The sequence below is a fragment of the Thamnophis elegans genome, chromosome 7 (assembly GCF_009769535.1).
Source record: "Thamnophis elegans isolate rThaEle1 chromosome 7, rThaEle1.pri, whole genome shotgun sequence".
In the NCBI taxonomy this organism is placed as follows: domain Eukaryota; kingdom Metazoa; phylum Chordata; class Lepidosauria; order Squamata; family Colubridae; genus Thamnophis; species Thamnophis elegans.
The window spans coordinates 70,435,505-70,456,918 of record NC_045547.1 but is presented as its reverse complement, the minus strand read 5'-3'; the positions used below and the strand labels follow the sequence as shown (position 1 = coordinate 70,456,918).

Sequence of the window (21,414 nt, the reverse complement as noted above, 5' to 3'; positions counted from 1 at the left end):
CCTCTACCATCCTCTGGAGTCCATTCAAGCTCACACCAACTGCTTCGGTGACTCCATCCAGCCACCTCATTCTCTGTCGTCCCCTCCTTCTTTTGCTCTCAATCTTTCCCAGCATCAGGCTCTTCTCCAGTGAATATGGCTATCGTTAATTTAAGACTGTTATATACATTAGTATTATTTATATCAAAATAATACTTTACATTGTTTTTTCTTACAGTTAAGAAAGTTGAAAAAGTAATATAAAACCATTAGTAATTCCATTCCTCAATTGAAAAAAAAAATCACTGCTTAAAAATGCTATATTTATTATTGTCTTCAACAGGGTCTTACGTTTTTGAATTCCAAGAGGGGGAAAAAAACATTAAATAAGCTCAGTAATCTTTCCTTGCCCAAACTCCCCAGACTGCAATGAGAATAACCATGACTATCAGGGTATAGAGTACGCGGACTGTTGTTTGTTCATTTTCACACCAGTGTTTGCAGCGAAAAGAATTGTGCCAGTTCTCTCCAGGGTATGCTGATGGTTTAGGCCGATGAGCACGAAGACAATGAATCCTGCCAAAAGAAAAACACAGAGATTAGCAATTTCCTTCCCTATCATCTCTCCCAAAGGATGCTTGATGAACATCAAAATGAACAGGATTTAGGATTAGTATGCCTCTAATTATCAGGAGTCAGGTTTATCTTAAAGACACACCCACAAAAACCATCAGGCAATCTTCAGTCTGAAAACACAAAGGCTTTGTCAGATATTTGATTCCTATATGCACTACAGTTGGCTTTTTTTTTCAAAATGCAGATATTATTGCTTTATAGCAGGGGCCCTCAAACTTTTTAAACGGGGCCGATTCACAGTCCCTCAGACTGTTGGGGGGGTGGACCGGCTGGGTGGGTGTGGCTAGGTGGTCATGTGACTGGGTGGGCATGGCCAATTTAGTAGTCCATTTTGCCTTTGTCCTTGCTGCACTTGCCCCTCCCTTACTCGCCCACCGCCCTGGATCATATGGCTGTGAAAAACATCCTGAAAGAGTGTTTTTAAAGCATTTCCAAAGACTTTTAAAGCACTACTTTACAAGCTGGCAGCACAGCTGCTTTTCAAGCCAGCAGCCCCTCCCCTACTCATCCACCGGTCCTGGATCACGTGGCTGCACTGGTGAGATCACCCCTCTGTCAGCTGGTCCTCCCCAGCTCAACCAGTGAAATAACTAACCAGAACTGCAGCTGGAGTGGATGCTCGCTGGAAGTTAAGGCCGATGGTGAGGGGCGCGGTGGAATCCCACCCCTCTGCGGGCTAAATACTTTGCACTGGTGGGTCGTATCTGGCCCACGGGACGTAGTTTGAGGATCAATGCTTTACAGGAAAATTAACTGTTCGATCTCTGATCACCATTTAATTTGAATTTCAAATTGTTGAGAAAATTGATGGGCCTACTGGATACAAGCAGTTCTAAACATGGAATTTTGACTGGAAATAAATCTCACTAAATTCAGTCAGACTTGAAGGAAAATAAGCATATTTAACATTGTGGTCTGAATCTTGCTCTATTCATTTCTTTTTTAATTTAACGAACAGAGAGAAAAAAAGGCAGAGACAGCAACAAAAACAAATCATGTCTCCCAATGCATTATAACTTGTTGAATATATCTGTTGCCTCATTAAATATATGGTTGAACTTACTTGCTCCATTAAGCCAAGGAAATGGAAAGCGTAAGTCCCATTGAAATCAACAGAAGAAGAAAAATCTTATGAATATCTTTCATTAATTTCACTTTGAGTTTAGGTGATTAATGTATTTTGAACAATGGTTTAAGAGCAGTTCTGCTTATTTTGGAAATAGGATTGGAATAGCTATTTATAATGGACTTGCATTGGTTTTATCACAGCAATAGCATCATCTATCCAACCTGGCCATCCTAATAATGGAGCCATACTTAGTACATAGATAGGAACTCACCAGATAGATTATAAAGTACTGAGAAACTAAATATATATCTTGAAAGAAGGTAAACTAATTCTGTCTTACTGCCAAGAAAACACTGAGCTAAGTGATAGAATCATGATGTAACTCTTGTACTACAATAATATTCAATTGACTTTATAATTTTTTAAAAAATATTTATAGTTGTTAATGGCATGCAGCAGGTCCAATTATGCACTGGAGGAGAAATGTTCTATGCTGCATTCCTAAACACACTTATCTCTATAGCATATCATTCAATTTCTTTGTACAACTTCTTTCTCGGCAAGAGCATCTGAAAACCAGATCCGCTGGCAATCCACTCTTTTCCTCAAATGTTTAAATGGATATGGGCACCCCACATTCACAATTTGAAAATTTTACATCACCTACAATAGGCATTTGGTTTCAAAATAAAATATTGCATGCCAATAAATGTAAAGTACATTTCCATTTAAAACAACAGGTCCAGAAAAATGAAAGTACAAAAAAAACCCTTTTACTCTGTTTTCCTATTTCCATCAAATTCTGGCCTTCCAGGAGTTGTTATTAGGTAAAATTTATGCAAACAAAAGAGTCTGGTAATCCAGCCCACACCCTCATTTCCTTCAGCTTCTGTGTTCTCAAACCCCCATGGTTCATAGCCTATTCCTGCACCACAGATATTAAGGCAAAGCTTGCAATAATTCTGTATTTCTAAAGACAACTCCTTATCAGAGTCCCTAAAACTCAGCTGTAAAGAGGGGGAAAGGATAAATGACAGTGAAATTGCTTGCTGCTTTAAGATGACGAACCCAGGGTGACTTACCTCCTAGACACATTCATTTCTTTCTTGATGGCTCTTCAGCCTCAAAGCCAAGGGCCTATTAATCGGTGAAATTGGTAGCAAAAAAAGCTGTTTTGTGCAACTAAACAGGATTAAATGCCGGGAAATGCCATGGATCTGTGGCCGGTCATGATCGTACTCGTCTTCTCTTTCCTTACTAGCTATTCAGTCTTTATAAACAGAAGCCGCTAAATCTATCCTTTTCCAAAAGTGGAATAGTGGAAAAAGTCCTCCCTACTTATATCGTTTGTGTCTTCAAAAGGAACAGGAGGGTGGGGAATGATGGGGGCAGAATAAGGGGGGCAAGCTTGACTACATCAGACACCATTCTGTTTCAAAACTTAACAAAAAGATATTTGGAATACTGTTTTTTTTTTTCGTTTTGCCAACACAAGCATTTGCATTTCTAGATATGAAAAAGCAAATCATTCCTGTTTATCTCAAGAACTCCTAGAGGAAGTCCTAGGTGCGGGGTTTCCATCCCATAAATCACTTCAAGTTAGTTTTAAATGAATACCCAGCAAGGACACCAAGAATACACTTCACCCTCACTTTTGGGGATTTCTTCACCAGTGTTGCATCTGGATGAAAGAAAATATATGCATCCTAGAATATAAAGATAGCATCACAACCCAAATCTCCAATATTATTTCTTCCTGCGCTGTTATGTGAACTCTGAAGTCTGATAGCATCTTTTCCAACTCAACAGATTTTATTAAATATATGCTTGTGGTTTTTAATGATTGTTAGTCAGAAATGATACTATTGGTATCATATTCCTGACATTTTACCACCATCAATCAATGTTACTCTCCTCCTAAACTGGAAATAGGCACATTTTAAAGTGAGGTGAGTTCCAGCCCCACTTTAGGCACAAAACCAGCTGGGTGATCTTGGGCCAATCCCTTCATCTCCAGGGAGGAGGCAATAGCAAACTATTTCTGAAAAATCCTAGGGTCTCCTGCTTGGGCAGGGGGTTGGACTAGATCAGTGGTCCCCAACCTTTTTATCGCCGCGGACCAGTCAGCCTTTGATAATTTTACCGTGGCCCGCTGAGCGCGCGCAGGGGTGGGGGGGCGTTGTTCGCGACGACACATTGATTGCGTACCTGCGCGGGGCTCTCTTCCCTGGAGCCTTTGCGCACAGCCCAGGAGCTTTTGCGCACGGCCCAGGAGCCTTTGCGCTGCAGCGATCATGTCCCCCGGCCGCTGCAGCGATCATGGCCCCCGGCCGCTGCGCGGCCCGGTGCCAGGTACTCCACGGCCCGGCACCGGTCCGCGGACCGGGGGTTGGGGACCACTGGACTAGATGACCTGCAAAGTCCCTTCCAACTCTGTTAATCTGTTAATGCACCTTGCCGAGAAAACTGCAGGGGCTTGTCTAGGCAGTCTCCAAGAATCAGGCATAGTTGAATGGAAGAGACACATATAAAGACAATGCAAATTATAATATAACTATGTACATATTGAGCTGGGTGCCGCGGTTGGAACAGGCTTTAGGAGTCTAAAGTGTAAAAAAATTGTAAAAAAAAATAGTGTAAAAAATTGCCTAGCTGCCCTGACTATTTTCCACCATTGCTAATATTTATTAGCAATATTCATTGCTAACATAGTTCATCCATTGCGATATTTCCAGGAAAAAAAATGAATCTTTATTTTGGATTTTTTTTCCCTGATAGAAATAGTGTGTTTGTTCCTTTCCAAATGAACTGCGTGTTATTTCCTTTATCATATATTGGAAGAGGACACATTTGTTTTTATAATCAAACTCTGTATTTCTTAGCTGGTATTCTGTTGGGGCCCCTAGTCACAGTCATGGCAACGCTTTAGAAGTTGACAAGAAACATATTTTTAAAGACAGAGTAGCTCCCTGCAGCTCCCTGCCCCCGCCCCCTTTGTCAATGGGCCATTAAGATGCCCAAGCCAGTCCCTTTACATAATAAAGTGTTCTCCCCTTCAGCTCCAGGGTGATGGGATTAAGGCATGATTAGCTTTTACCCACTCACCACATGGCATCTGAGAAATCAACCAAACCTGGATTCAAAACACAGCCTAGAGAGTTGCCCCTGCATGGCCCCATGGGAGTCTGACAACCAATCAGAATGCATTTCTTACACAGGAACAGGAATCAGAGAGGTGGGGCTGAACAGATGATAAAAAGCCCAACAAGCCCCTTCCTCCGCCCTTCTTTGTCACCCAACATTGAAGCATGTGATCACCTTTTCTGTTCAGGACACAAGCCATGTGGTCCTGTCCACCAAACCATCTTTCTAAGCAGCTTCCGTGTCCCAAGTATCTTTTTCCCCCACTTGGAGCCGAACCCAGAAGGACATTTCTTTCAACACACTAACACTGCAATCAGAACAAAAACAGAAGTTTAGGCTTGGGTGATGTTCAAAACAAATTTAACGCTGGTGCAGAGGATATTTGATTTGACACTTTCTAGAGAAAATGTTGTTTCAATTTAAGGTGTTAGCCAGCCATGAAAAATTTCATCAGAGTAACCAGTGTTTCTGCACCTCTTTGTTGACAAGAGGAGTCATTCTGAGGGCAGTTAAGAAGTGTTGGGAGGTGACTCCAAAACGAAGCATGAAAGTTATCTAGGGATAGGCACTGATTGCTCCTAATGGCCATATATGTGCTACAACATAATGCATCCCAACTGCAATTATTCAGAATGAGATATTGCTCTCCCATTCTAGTCTACGATGAAAACAGAAACAAAGCTAAAATATGGGCTTAAAAAAGACATTAAGCTAAAAAATGAGCTGCACTTCTGATTCAAAACTCTCCTCCTTCCCCAGCCCCTGCAGAAGCACTGCAGCAATCTAAATTTTGTGAAGCCAACGCTTAGAATTAAAAGGTGCAGTAATTAACCTCCGTTGTGTTTCCTTATAATAGAAGGCCGGACCATAGAGTTAAGCAAGGCAAGTTCCCTCCCTGCCGCCCAACTCTATGGTCTTCTGAGTGGTAAGAATTTTGAGCGTCGCTCGGGTAGGAAAGAAGGCCAATGGCAAAAAAACACAAAAAAACTACAAGCTTCACGTCACACAAAAGCAGAATAAAGGAGGGGCGGACACTCATTTTTCTCTAATTGGTCAATAGGCTGTGACGTTATTTAAATCAACCAATGACACGGGAGAAACTGGTTAGAGAAGTGGGCCGAGTGGCCGTTTCAAATGGAATCGCGCGGTTAATTCCGAGGAGGAGAATGGAGTCTTCCTTTGACCCCGTTCTGAGGTGAATTCGAATTCAGTCCCGAGAGGTTTTTTTGAGCGGTTGGGATGGGGTAGGGGTTCACATTTAGCGGCTTTCAGGCTGTGTGCAAACGACAAACGGTGCCGTATAGCAAAACGTGGCTCAGCTCAAGACAGAAAAAGCGGACTAGGCGCTCAATCCTCCGAGGAGTATCCCAATTTATTTCGTGAACGGTGCACGAGGGCCTCGTGGAGGTAGCTGCGCTGGCGGTGAGGTAGCACGTAAAGCCTGGAGGTGATTGGGCCGGGTATGGAATGCAAAAATGGCAGAGGACAGTATATTAGAACACGAAACGTGGTCTCCCAACCCCCCTCAAAAAAAAAAAGGCGATGGGATTTGTCTAGTTTTATTCGTTTGTTCAATTTATAAGGCACCTGATCGCAAGAGACCCTGCAGGTATAAAGAACAAACTGCTTTTCTCGAGAGAAAGACGTTTTTGCATTTGTGGCCCATGCAAAATTTATTCTGCTGTATATTGCACAGCATGTTGTATTGCTTCAATCTAAAAAAAAAGAGTTGTAAAATCAGTGTTTTCCAACCTTGGTAACTTTAGGATGTGTGAACTTCAACTCCTAGAGTCCCATCTTGGCTTGGTTCCTACATTTTAAAGTTGTCAAAGTTGAAAAAAAGCTGTAAAGGATCTGCTGTCGAGTAGAATACAAAATTTTATTGGTTTGAAAGTAAGCTCTTAAGGCAATATAAGTAGAATAAGTAGAAATTTAGTTCAAGTTCTTTTTCTTTTCTTTTGGTTGTGTTATAATTACTGTAAATATACTGTAAATATTAATTTTTCTTTGGCTTTTTTGGCATTGTTACCCTGACATGGCACTCTCTTTTCAATAAAGTATTTTTAAAAAGACGATCCTATATAGATGTTAATTGCAGGTGTCTCAAAAATGCAAGCAATGTGATGCCTCCAACTTGCCAAAAAGCTGAAGGACTTCAGATAAAAGTAGAGCTTGCTTTCATGATGGTTTTATAGCCAAGCCAAATGATAGGACCTTCTTGTATTTAGCTCTCAAATGCTAATTTATATGTGGTGGAAGATTTTTCCTCCGGTGGTGTTCAATTAAACCATAGGTGGGAAACAATGAAAAAAACTAACTTGAAAATATCATTCCATATCTAAAAGCTAACTAAGGATACATCTTAAATGTTATGAAGCCAAATTGTGATTAGGTTTGCTAATCCATCTTCATGTGGTGTTAAATTATTGTATTTATTAAAGGAAGTGACCTGTAATCTTTCACCATGCTTTGCTCTGAAAACGTTTTTCCATTTGTAGCACAAATGTTGCTTACTGTTATATGAAGATATCCTAATACTACATATTGTAACATATTTGAAATTCCCAGTTTCCATGGCAATAGCTGCCCAGATTATTTTAAAAAAATGCTGTATATAAGGCTAGAATCCCTATTATAATGAGTGTTTGCTGCAAAAATTCTTAGTGAGAGGAAGCACAAAAAAGTTCCTTGGAGTAAAAATTCCAATCTTAACGACAAACTCTAATCTGTCTTATACAAAGCTTCAAGTTCTTAAAATGTGCTCTAGTTTGTCTACTGTAAAATGCAGAAAAAGGAATGCTTATTGATCTGGGTTCCTATCAAAGCCAGGATATTTCCTATACTGTACCTCTACTGTCACATTAAACAGTAGAAATAAATAGGATGATGGATGTACGTATGATGGATGTAAATACTAAACAAGAACCAAACTTCAGCCAATTAGGCCATTAATAATATGTTTAGAATATTTAAGTTTCTTATAGTGCAGGACAGAAATGTGTTGGGATTATAACAGCCCTTTGTCCATTTTTATCATTCTCAATTTTTGTCCATTTTTATCACTCTCAATTTTTGGCAAAGCAATGTGATAGTTTGAATTATTTAATATCTAACATGAGATACGAAACTGTTTTGCAGTGATACCATGGAAGATAGAAAAACATTGGATTCAGAATATAAAACATCACATGTTCCTTCCAATGGTAGGTATTAAAACAATATGTTGTAAGGCGTCTTCCTAATTACTCTGTTGTGACTTTTACAGAAAGATACCAAAATCAATCTAAGTCCACTTGAAGGTAAAGAGAAACAGTTTGACAGATTCATGACAGGGTAGTTTCTTCCAGGTTGTCCTTTTCTGCACCCAGGACATGCCATTAAAACTATGATTGATCAACCTACAAATTCTTACATCACCATCTGCTGGAAACCCAAAGCAAATGTCTGGTACAGATAGTCCCTGGCTTACAACAATTCATTTAGTGACTGTTCGAAGTTACAACGGCATTGGAAAAAGCGACTTAGGACCATTTTTCACACTTAATGGCTGTTGCAGCATCCCCATGGTCACATGACCAAAATTCAGATGTTTGGCAACTGACTCACATTTATGAAGGTTGCAGTATCCCGGGGTCATGTGATCACCTTTTGCAACCTTCTGACAAGCAAAGTCAATGGGGAAGCCAGATTCATTTTACAACCATTTTATTAATGTAACAGCTGCAGTGAGTCACTTAACAAATGTGGCAAGAAAAGTTGTAAAATGGGGCTAAACTCAACAAATTTCTCATTTAGCAACATAAATTTTGGACTCAATTATGGTCATGTTGAGTATAGTGTTTAAAATCCCTAATGAAAATAACCAAAGATAATTTTATTTATATAAATATATTTATTTAGCATTACTTTTGCTTACTGCTAATACTAATGTATAGCCATTTGCTATATGTACAGACACTTCTTGCATTGAAACTTTTTTAGGATGTAAGTTCAAAAGAAGCTGACTTGCTAGCACCTTTCCTATTATAATTCTATTAACATAGCTTCCACACCATTTCTCATTCATTCAATTAATATGAATAAAGAGATGTTCCTATCCTGTGAATGTCTGTTAAACAGAGTCAATCCATTAAACTGAAAGTTCATGAAACCAATGCCTATTTGCTGCAATATGGTACAATAATTTGAAGGTGTATGGAATAATAATTTGATTTCTGTAGAAAAAAAGTGAATCCTAGATACATTTATTTATTAAATTTATATGCCACCCATCTCACTAAGAAGCATTATAAATGTTATAATAGTAGTGTATGATAAATTATTCTTGTAATTTCAGATTTTCACCTCCTGAGTGAAGAAAAATTTGATTTTGACCTTTCACTGTCTCCCACAAGGTAAAATTAGCGTTAAAATCAAGGTGCATTAAGAACAGACAGAAATATGTGCAGTTACCTGACTTAATTTCTCTCTATCATAGTGAAAATGAAGATGAAGTTTTTGTTGGACCAATGAACCATAAAGAAAAGTGTATTGCTGTGCGACTTGAATCCCAGGAAGAGAGTCAAAATAAAACTCAATCACATGACCTACCTTGGAGCCCTCCTGCTGGAGATAAATTTGTGGAAATATTTAAAGAAGCTCGCTTGCTAGCTTTCCAGCTTAAAAGTGGAAACAAACCAGACAAAAATAATACTATTCATCCGAGGGAGGGAAAGACAGAGGTGGTTGAAAAGTTTGTGAAAGAATCAAAGTCAAAACTGAAAATCTTTGAAAAAGGAATAGTGACAGATAAAACACCAACAACCCCTAGAAGAGAGACATACTGTCTATGGGAAAGCCCAATCAGTCAACTTCAGAAGCGTTTAAGGCAACCTGTCACAATAATGGACCGCCCACATTCTCTGAACACACCAAGTCCTGCTAAAACAGATAAGTTACCTAAAATGCACTCTGTATCCTCACCCCAAGCAAAGAATAACACAAGCCTTCAAAATAGAAGCAAATTTCAGACTGCAAAAACATCACCTGCACCTAGAAATAAGAACTTAATAGCAGGGGAGGTAAAGATTTTTTTTTTTTTTGCATTATATCTAAGCTGTAAGTTGTGTCACAATATTACAATCTAATTCTAGTTAAAATTTATTGTCTTAATTTGTATTTAAATCTATGGGTTTGGTGATATTTATGTTTCTGTTTTTGAGAAAGCATGCAGCTCTGTGCCTGATTTTTAAGGTTATTGTTTGAAACTGAAACATCTACGTATTTCCTGGATTGGTCAGAATGTTAGATGAAAGTGGTGGGTATTGCTAGCAATGTTCCCTCTAATTTTTTTTCAGTGCGTGCGGAAAAGTATAGTGTTTGAGCAGCACATTTTCATGCTTGAGCACCTGAATTTTTTTCACAGATGTTTCACAGAGCAATTGATTTATAGGATCTGAATTGGAATGGAGAAAAATGGTGTGTGTGTGTGTTTGAGTGAGCGAGGGATCCGGTAAGGGAACTGCGCCTATTTAGAAAAGGTAAATTATTGCAAACATGATCAGTCGAAGATAAGTATGGGGACAGGTTGGGTGGTAGAGGAGTGGGAGAGAGGAAGAAAAAAGAGGGAAGAGAGACAGAAAGAGACAGAGGAGGAGAGGGAATGTGACAGAACAGTGGGAAAGAAGGAGAGATAAAGAGAGACAAAGAGGGGGAGAGAGACAGAAAGAGACAAAGAGGAGAGCAAAGGGAGAAGGAGAGAGAAAGTGACAGAAGAATGGAAAAGGAGAGAGAAAGAGAAGAGAGAAAGAGGATGAGAGAGACAGAGAGAAAAGAGAGGAAGAGGAAAGAGTAAGAGAACATCTCATTTCAACCCTGAGGTGCAAATATTCTCTTTGATTAGTAATTTTATTTGTCCATTTACTATCCAATACTCTCATTTCTCCTTAAGTTCATCAAGAATTCCCTTCTTTTTATTGAATTTTATTGAATTTATCACAAAAGTTGAGAACAACTTTTTCAGCATAGCTTTACAGCTATTTAAAATATATAGTAATTTAGGTCAGGTTTTCAGAACATTAGTCTTTATAAATCACTAATTGCAAAGAAACAGAATTCAGAAAGTTGGCTTCTCTTTTTGTAATTGCCTATTGTCTGCTTAATTTTCTACCTACATTTTTGATAACTGATATTCACTGTTGACCCAAGAAGCTCATCATAGAAAGAAACCCTCCCTATGAACTTTGCTGGGTTTCCATGGAATGAAATTTGATCTTTTTCTCAACCATACAGTAGCATATTCTTTCTAAGGAGGATATAATCAAGATAGTCCATAATTGCCTATCAATTTAACAGTATGGCGATTGACAATCTCTTTATATTTCAACTCTAACTCTTTCAATCTTAAAGGTTTGGTGAGGAGAAATCCAAAAATTCTTTTAAAGAGGAAAAAAAAATGCTTGTACAATTGCATCCATGGAAACCTGTATATATACACAACACAGAGAGATGGCCAGATGAGAGGGGCTGCAGAGGGTCTCCCCGAGTCTAGGGCAGCGAGTCATTTGATGAGAAACTTGCCTCTTGGAAGGAATGACTCAGCTTGGCTCACACTTTCGATCTGCTGCTCAACGACCGAACGGAAAAGCAAAGAGGCAGGAGAGACGAAGCGGGAGCCAAGCCGGGTCATTCCTTCCAAGAGGCAACTTTCCCTCGAATGACTCGCTGCCGTAGACTTGAGGAGACCCTCTGCAGCTCCTCTCATCTCGCCGGGATGCCAGCGAGAGTGTAGGGCTGAAGGTAGGAGAGATACACACACTCGCACTCTCTCTCCCTCCCTCCCCCCCCCCTCTCAAATAGCAAATCTGAGCAGCCGCTGCTGGGAGCCCATCCCATGCCTTCTCCCAACCCCCACATCCTCAGCTACTTTCTGCCTTGTGGACCTAGAACTGATTGCTGTCTCCAGACTGGTTCTCCTCTCCTATTATTGTGGAAGGCGTCTCACAAAAACCACTGTGTGGCAGTTGGAAACTGCTGCGTGGTGTTTTGTTCTCACGTGGGTGGCTGCGCGAACCGCGCAGCTTAGAGGGAACATTGATTGCTAGATATAGTTTGAGGCTAGGGTAATTTATTAAGAAATGGTATAGGGTCTGTTTGGGGTGGGGTTGGACTAGATGACCTACAAGGTCTCTTCCAACTGTTAATCTGTAAGAATCTTATTGCTTATTTAAGTTTCTAATGCTTAAGAGCTGTGGTGGTGCAGTGGTTAACTCAGTTTTCCATCCTTCTGGGGGGGGGGTGTAATATGCTGACACTGTAAACCGCTTAGAGAGGGATGTAAAGCACTGTGAAGTGGTATATAAGTCTAATCGCTATTGCTAATGGTGTTACTGCAAAAATGCATTTTGCCTGACATTTGAATTAGAATCTTAACTTGGAGAGGAGGGGGGGGGGCGCAAAACTTTAAAGATACCAAGGAAGAAAGCCAGAGGGGAGAACCTGAGGCTTTTGAACATGGTTTATCAGTTTCTTCCCCAGTTTCTTGAAATGTAGTTAGTTCTGCTTTAAAATAAACAGACTTTGAAAGGTTCTAGTTCAAACCTTTTTTTGTGTCTGTTTGTATTCATACATGAATATGAACTGGCATGCCATTTTGAATGGGTCAGCAGCAGAAAGGAGCTTTGTCTTCATAAGAAGAGACAATGCAAAGCAGAAGACCTGCCTTTTCAATTCAAAGTCATCCCAAAGTTTGACCAGGTCACACCATTATGGTAAAGACTTAAATGATTTATTTTAAATTCATGTTGATTCAGTGTGAAGTATTCAGTATTACTTGAGAAAAATGCTTTTCAATACAGTCTATACTTCCAACTGTATTTCAGATAGTTGCCTACATTGGGGAGTAGAGAGAGCATAAATGAATTGGATTTCATAATATCGGAATGTTTAATATTTGCATTCTTAATAACATATCACTTGATCTCCCTAACTAATGGTCTGGTTATAGTTTGATGGCATAACTATTCAGGACAGTTTTCATTTAATAGAAAGAACGTGAGATTTTTGTATATATTTGATGTTTATTTGTTTTACAAATATTTCAAATCCAAATCTTGCAGCCCAAACAAGGAAAATTGCCTAGTTCTTCCAGCAGGATTTATTCAAACAGTATGGGATCATCTGAAGATTTGCTCTCTGACAAATCAAGCGTCACTTCGGATGCAGGAGAATTGTCATTTTGTACCAGTTCATCCATGCAAAGCAAGAGAACTCTTCCTACTCCCAGCAAGGTGAATACTCTTTAACTAATTGTTAATTGGATTTGGATGTTGAAATACATGGCACTTCAGTATTTTATCTGAAAGTACTTTTTCCATAATTTAAGCTGCTCCGAATCTATCAATTAGAAATTACAAATTAAATTTAAAAAAATACATTTTAACTGGTGTGTCTTTGAAAGATGTTTTGATTTTATCCCATGCAATGAATCAACATGGCAAAAAAATCCATTGATGCAGAAATGTGGTTTTGCAAAGTAGTAAATTCTGTCTAATTTGACCTCATTTTTTGTAATAAACAGAAGAAAATCCATATGCTATTAATGCAACAGTACCCAATTTTTCTGCCTCTGTGGACTTGCATGGGGGGAGGGGGGGCGTGGTTTCGCACACACATGTATGCACGATTTGCATGGCCTATTTCACAACAGGTTGCAGTATGGCACTGGGCCACAGACCAGAAGTTAGGGACCCCTGCTATAATGGAGTGGAAGAGATAAACCTGTACTTAAAATTGAAATTATCCAGGTAGAGAGATGCAATTTGATGAGAAAAAAATTCAAAGCACAATGGTCAGAACAATATACCTGATTATATTTGTTTGGCATACAGCCAGATCATTTATCATTGTCTTTACAGTTGGAAATGAAGACGAGACAACTGAAACCTCCTAATGTTCGTATGCGAAGAAATACTTCATCTTCCTCCTCCTCCTCTATTTCCAGTATGAATTCAAGTTTGAATTCAAGCCTGTCAATTTCTCCTAAAAGAGGAAGTGGTAATTATTCAGTTGTGGTTTGATTCTAGTGCATAGTATGGAATTGGGAACTGTGACTTAATGAAAACATATTCAAGTAGTGAAGAGTTGGACACTGAGTGGGGAAGGCAGGAGCCACAGCTATTCATAGAAGACAAAACTGTATTAAAGTACAATGACAGTGGTGCTTCTCTTGAGTAAATTCTTCAACAGCACAAACATCTTACCAGGATTTTAAAAGTGGAATTTAATAGCACATGCTTTTAAATATGTTAAAATTGAATGTAAATGTATCAGAACATAAAAGACAAATACAATAAATCACTGCTCTTCATATGCATTGTGATTTAATAAACCTCATTTGTTAGGATCAAATAAATATAAGAATGATACAGATCTGAGGCTGAATTACTCCTATATGGTTTGATTGCATGTGTAATAATGTCTTAAAAATGTGTCAATTAATCTAATTGAGTAAGAACAATGATTTGTATGTTCATAGTAAGAAAAACTAGGTTCAGGTGCTATTTTAAGACATAAATAACTTTGGTGACCCAGATGGATGACACATGTAAAATAAAGGAAGTATTCCTAATTTCTTATATGACTTCAGATACCTTTGTGACAGTAGCATCCTCCAGGATTGTTCCAGTGGGTTGAGTGAAGGGTATTGGGATACAGTAACTCTACTCCAGCCAGACTGAGCACTTATAAAATACTATCTGTCTGGAATGCTGCAGTCTTATTTTCCTTTCCTTCATGCATGCAGCATCATGACAAACATCTGTATTAAGAGGGGTACATTTTGCACAAGGAGCGTACATTGTTTTTGTGATTTCATATACAAACATGTTTATTGCTATCCAGAGTATAAGGTTACTGTAGTGGACTGGTACCTGTTTTTGTGATATTTAAAAACTTTTTTGACTACATTAATGATAATGCAGTCTTTGCTGTCTTCTTATTTTCTAGTCAAAACAAGTATTACAAAAGCTCCTGCAGACATCTCTGGGCGCTCTTCTGTAACAAGCAAGATTTCCATAGTTAAACCTATGAAAGGATTGTCAGTGAATGCTGCCCACGCTGATGCATCTGGAAAACAACCCACACCCAAATGTGCTAAAGAAAATCCTGTGAATACACCCAAATTTAAAGCTCCCCTGACATCTGAGAGTGCAAGCAATAATCTGCAGAAAGGTTCAGATTCTTGTCTTCAAAAAATATTATCAAAAAACACATTAGGAAACACAAGTACAAGTTCAAGTCTTAAACTTAACTCTAAAACAGCAGCTCCAAACTTAAAGCTAGGTAAGGAAATTGATCTTAATGGATTAAATTATGCTAATTACTGGAGAGTGTTGATTCTGTACTAAATATGCTGATGATAAAAAAGAAATTAAGCATTTGTATATTTATGTGTCGAAGAAAATTAGTATGACTACTTCAACTGTACTTTCTGCTTATATTTTTTCTGTTCAGAAAATGAAGTCCCCAGAGTATTGCAGTCAAATACTGTATTATCCAATAGCAATATTGAAAGGTAAATTTCTATATGATGACAGCTACTGATTTCCACTTCAATTGTTAATCCTCATTGAGCTGTTCTGTAACATGATTGAAAACCTTGATAGAATCCAAATTGTTTAATTTCCTGGGAAAAGGAATAACTACGTTGTCAAGCTATCCTTCAGTGTTGTAATATCCATATATTTAGATAAGTTCTGTGCTTGCAATTGAGATAACTTGCAAGCTTGTCAGAAACTTCAAACTGAGGCAATTATCAAGGTACAGTATAGCTGTAGGTTTGCCAGTTCAAATATTATACTAAATAATTGTTAAGTTTAATTTTCCATGGTTTGGGGGCAGTATCTGACTTGGAACCCTGTAAAATACAGGCAGTCCTTGCTGATCCACCACTTGTGCAGCAACCATTCAAACTTACAATGTTGCTAAACAAGAGGTACTTAGTCTTCATAGTTGTGGCCATCACAGAATCTCAGTGGTTACGATTTGGATGCTCAGCAAATGGCTGATGATTACAATGTCACAGTATCCCATGGTTATGTGATCACCACTTGCGACTTTCTTGCCAGTTTCTAACAGGCAAACAAGCCGGAAGGGGGTTGCAATTGGCGACCATGGCATACTGTGACTGCATGGGATTTGCCCATCTGGAACTGCCAGAACTGCCGTCATAAGTTGACATGGTCACATGACATAATGCCTTACAACTGCATTTTTTAAAATTGTAATTCCTGATCCCAATCACTATCGATAAACAAGGACTATCTGTATGTCTTTTGGAACTACTGTGATATGCTATGTACATGAACGTAACATTTATAAACTACTAAAAATGACTTTTAGTTGAAATTTTAGGGTTCTAAATTTGTTATGTTTTCTTAATCTCTGTAGCAATGTTGCATTTTCCACACCTGTCAAACAATTACAAAGAACGGTATTAAAATCCTGCTCTGCTGTGAAGCCTTTTTTACGGACTCCTGACAGAAGGCATTCCATATTGCCTATCTCTGTTGGTCGAAGTATCTCGGGAATTCCAACACTGACCCCCCAAAAAGTGCCCAGAAAAATGACACCTCCTAATAGTTTAGCTCTTCGACACATCTCTAGTGCGTCTTCTAAAAAGACTACAGAAATTAGGTACGTCTTCTGCCATTTTTCCTTATTATTGTTTATTAATATGCCCTGGGCTTATCTCTGATTTCAGAAAATGCTAATTTTATTTATTATTTATTTATTAATCAAGTTTATAGACAGCCAGTTTAGTCTTGATTAAGGCCCCAGGCTAGAAAGTGGGAGACCGTGAGTTCTAGCCCTGTCTTAGCTATAAAAGCCAGTCATTCTCTCTTAGCCCAATTCACCACATAAGGTTGTTGTGGAGAAAATAGGACAAGAAAAATGTGTTGAATATGTTTGCCATCTTGAGTTATTTGTAAAAAAAAATAAAGGTGGGAAATAAATAAGTTATAAAGTTGGTTATCTACCTCCAAAGCAGAGTCTGGCTCAAATCTTGACTTTAATATTGAGTGTGAGTTTAACTCTTATAAGAGAAAATTACACAGTTTCAGTATGGAATTCTCTGGTACTAATAAAGAAGAACATTTGTGGCTCACGGTTGAAATGAGGGGTACTTGGTGCTTTCTCGAGCTTGTCTGTTTTCTTGCAGACAATTCATTACCCTAAATAGGTAACATAATCAGTGGTAGTAAGGAGTGCTGTTTGCCTTCAGTTTATATTCTCGTGTCTTGCCTATCTCTGTGGGTGCGGTTGGTCTTAGGGATTCTTTGGTTGAGCTCTTTACTAATTCTCATTCTGAAAAAAACATGAAACACACCCCAGTAGAGGTGCAGGGTTTTCTATGACATTCCAAACTGGTATCCATCAACTGAATGCACTGGAATTATTCAGTTAATCAATTCATATAATATGATGTATTACAATACAGACTTATGATTTCTGTTGGCTGCAGTTGACGATGTTCAAATGGTGTAACTATGTATTTGCCACAACAATATATTTCTGCAGGAAGCTGTCTTTTTTACTGTACTATAATGAAAACATGGGTTCATGGGTTTTAAGGATTTTGCGAAAGATACTTAATGAAACAAAAATCTTACAGTATCTTAACTATTTATTTTAGTGTACGTTTTAAGGACAGTCCATTTCTCATGTAATTTTGTTTTCCTGTGGGATTGAGGTAAAGAAACAATTGCATATACTGAATAGAAATAAATTATTCCATAGTTTGGAATTCTGCATAAAAATCGCTTTTTTGCTGTTTCTGCCTAGTTCTAAATGTGTGACTGACAACAAGACATGCATGTCTTCAAGCCCATCTTCAACAGAAGGAGACTTATCTCCACCAAAAATTATACCTATCGCACTTACTTTTTCACCAGATAAACCTTTTATCAAAATAGAACAAGACATTACTAAAAAAGGGGAAATAGCAGAAGTAATACTAGCTAAAGAGGTAAGTTTAGCTGTCAAAATACAAAGCATATATTACAATAACAATTAGTGTTGCAACTGCTACTTGCTTTAAAAGAATTTGAAAGATGCTATCACCTCCTAGTGTACTTATTATGGTAATATTTTACACTAGGAAGACTCTTATGGTATCTTATTTCTCAGAGTATAAGACACCTTTTTCCCTCAAAAAAGAGGGTGAAAATCTGAATACAGCATTTTTTGCTTCCTGAAATTCTACCCCCTTTGCAAAAATGGCTGTGCATAGCCTTTAGGAGGCTTACAGAGTACTCCTGGGGGCTGGGGAGGGCAAAAATTAGTAAAAAACGGGCCGTTTTTTGCTCGTCTCCCCCCCCACCCCCCAGAAGCACTCTATAAACTTCCTAAAGGCTATGCATACCCTTTTTCTGACAAAACATGGGCCCATTTTTGCAAAAAACACCCTGTTTTTTGCTCGTTTTTGCCCCCCCCCCCCGTCCCCAGGAGCACTCTACAAGCCTCCTAAAGGCTATGCATGCCCTTTTTAGGACAAAAAACGGGCTGTTTTGGGGAGGTCTGCAGAGTGCAAAACCTTTTTTAAAAAATTGTCTATTCAAAATCTTGGTGCATCTTATACTCCAGTGCACCTTATACTGCGAAAAATGTGGTATTTCAATAATAAAGGATTTTGTTGGCTTTGCTTTTAAATGTGCTTTGCAGATCCATCACTCTCGAAAAGATTTTAAATGAAATTATTCCAAATGTTAGTGATATTAACAGTCCATCGGTGCCTCCTATCAATACTTTGACATATTCTTGTTAAGAGTCAGTTGTTAGGAAAGGTGGGTGGGAAACCTATTTACACTGATGATTCATTAAGGGGGAAATTTGAATTAGATCACACAAGCACTAAAATCAAAGGCAGTTTGGATCAGCAGAATATCAAAGATTTAGGTATTGTATTTTGGGAGGTGGGAATAGATGTTATATGACCTGACATTCTGTATTTTTGAGAGTATGATATTGGAACACTTAAAACACTTTTTCTAGGACTTGTTGATAGAATTTGAAACAGATAAAACACCAGTTGCCATCCAGGAATGTGAAAACAAGCCTCTCATTGATCTTTTTAACACTCCTGAAATAAATAAAGCCCCTCTGTTGAAACCTACAGGGCAGGTAAGGTTCTTTTTATCTCACTCTTAATACTGTATGTAAGTGTGGGTTGATGATACAAAGTTTAATTGTACATATTTTACATTGAGGCACTCAACTATATCTTTGAAGATATAGTTGAGTGCACATAACTCTGATGTTATATATACTGCATGTAATATTAAAAAATTTAACCTCAAAATTCTGCCAAAAGCTGGCATTAATAAGCTATTGCAAAATTAATATTTGAATTGGGTGCAATTGATTGTAATCAAAACTGCACTGTTAATGTAGATTTGCTAACAAATGGGGTTCTTTATATTTTCAAGAATGTAAAAGTTGTGTTTAGTCAATGTTTTAATACTATATTTTCTACTTCTAGCTAATAGATCTCAACTCTCCTTTGATGAAACTAAGTCCTGAAGGAAATAAAGAAAATTCACCTCTTCTGAAATTCTGATTTTAAAAAAAAAGGCTTTCAAACTGGAAAAAAATCTAGAGTTTAGCAACTAATGGTTTGCTGGTCAGTAGTTTTCATTCTGGAAAAAAAAAGACATGAAATTAAAATTGTGAACTTGAAATGTTGATATATTGCTGCTAGGAAAAATAGAAAATATACAGTTTTTTATTTTAAGCAATTTTGGTTGTAGTAAATGTCTTTCCTGGTAAAATATTTGTTTTAAAATTGTGCAAAGTAAATTGTAGGTGTATATCAAATATATTGAAATAAAGTTAAGCTTTTAAAATATTGATTACATATTTTCATAATTATTGCAAAATATTCAGAGTCTCTGAAGACTATCACAATTCAATCTCTGTAAGAATGGCAGATTTTTAAATGTAGAAATTCTATTTATGGCAGGATAGAATGTGTTTCTCACTTTTCCTTTATAGTCAACAAACAGATGTGCAAAAAGGAATGAGTTCTCCAAAAAATTATTAATTTGAATAATTCAGTAGAGAATTACAGTATACTGCCCCAAACTATTTTCCATTGTGATTCAGTTTTAAAAATCCTATTCATCTTTCTGTCTGGCTAAAATTTGTAGTTAGCAGCAACTAGCTGCTGCTAACTGGATGTTAGTCTCTAATCTTTCATTTCTAAGTGGCTTGTTAAGGCAATTCATGTTAGAAAGGTTATTTGCCTCATGGAATTCCTTATAGAATGAATAATAAAAAGTTGTAAAAAGCAAAACCAGTATTGCATTTCTTTATCTTATTGCAACAGCTCAGATGTAGGTGAAGTTTTGTCCTGTAATATATAAAATAGGAATTGCACATTTTGTTTTAGTTGTTGTAGTTGTTTATTGTTATTGCACCTTGTACAATGAAATTAAATGCCATCTTCAGTGTACATTATAACTATAAAATATAGTTATCATCGTCAAAGAGAAAGAAATGATAATATAAAAATACCACTATTATTGTTTAAGTCATTCCTTTTTGAAGGGAGGATTTTTTTTAAAGCAATTTTGATAGTAGGCAATCTCTGCTGTGCTTGACCCACTCTTCACAAGAGCAGAGAGATTGGATAGGAAGAGATTATAAAACAAAAAGCAGGCACACAATAGGAAATATACTGCCTGTTTGCCTAGTGCACTTGTGGCTTTCAGCTCCAGAATCAATGCATTCCTTTCAGTGTGTATTCTCAACTCTCTTGTGATCTCTTCCTCTCCAAATTCTCCAATCTGCAATTGGGGGGGGGGGGGGGATTGCTTTTATTCAAATAGTATGGGATCATTTGCTCGCTGACAAATCAAGCATAGCTTCGAATGCAGAAGAATAGTCATTTTCTACCAGAGCAGACTGCTGTGCTGCTCTCCCACACTTATCAGTGATTTCAGGGTAGCTGCTCAGCAAAATAAGATTTCCCGTTTCACTGCATAGCCTCCCATCATTCATTCATAGAGATACAACATTAAAACACATTGAGCCAGGGACTGACTTGGAAATGTGTTGGGCACAGTGGAAAATGCTAGCAGGAAAGATGCTATAAAGCACCAGGCTGAACCCACTTCTGATGAAAGGAATGAAAAATCATTAAGTAACAGGAAAAAAAATGATACATGGCATGCTTACATTAAGGTTAAATGCAAGTGGGGAAATGCCTTAATTCTTATCTAGTGTTTATCACTTATTTTAAGAAAGGTCAGGTGAACTGTCTTTACATAAGTTCCTTTTTAATTTTAATTTTTTAAAATTCAAATAATACATAGTAAATACAAAAAAGCGAAAAGGAAAAAAACCCAAATATTACAACGTACCCCCATCATCTAGAGATGCTCTCCCCCCCCCCTTATATTTCTTCATCTATAACAACTAAGATACACAATATATTCCAATTGTGCCCTTATCCCCTCCAAAACAGCATATATTCTTGAGTCGGTTTATTCCCTTTGCCTTCCACCAACACTGATTTTATAAAATGGCCATATATTTCATTTACGTAA

The 21,414-nt window shown here is 37.7% G+C and overlaps 1 protein-coding gene across 1 annotated transcript; it reads left to right on the top strand.

The window, feature by feature from the left end:
* The first annotated feature begins 5,936 nt into the window (after positions 1 to 5,936).
* Positions 5,937 to 19,427, top strand: GTSE1 (G2 and S-phase expressed 1). Its single transcript, XM_032220696.1, has 12 exons — positions 5,937 to 6,023; positions 7,967 to 8,031; positions 9,165 to 9,222; positions 9,306 to 9,888; positions 12,925 to 13,095; positions 13,723 to 13,861; positions 14,813 to 15,148; positions 15,320 to 15,380; positions 16,256 to 16,501; positions 17,651 to 17,834; positions 18,860 to 18,988; positions 19,347 to 19,427. Exons 1-12 carry the CDS (start codon positions 5,995 to 5,997, stop codon positions 19,422 to 19,424), a joined length of 2,079 nt encoding a protein of 692 aa, XP_032076587.1. The 5' UTR covers positions 5,937 to 5,994; the 3' UTR covers positions 19,425 to 19,427.
* Positions 19,428 to 21,414: the final 1,987 nt, after the last annotated feature.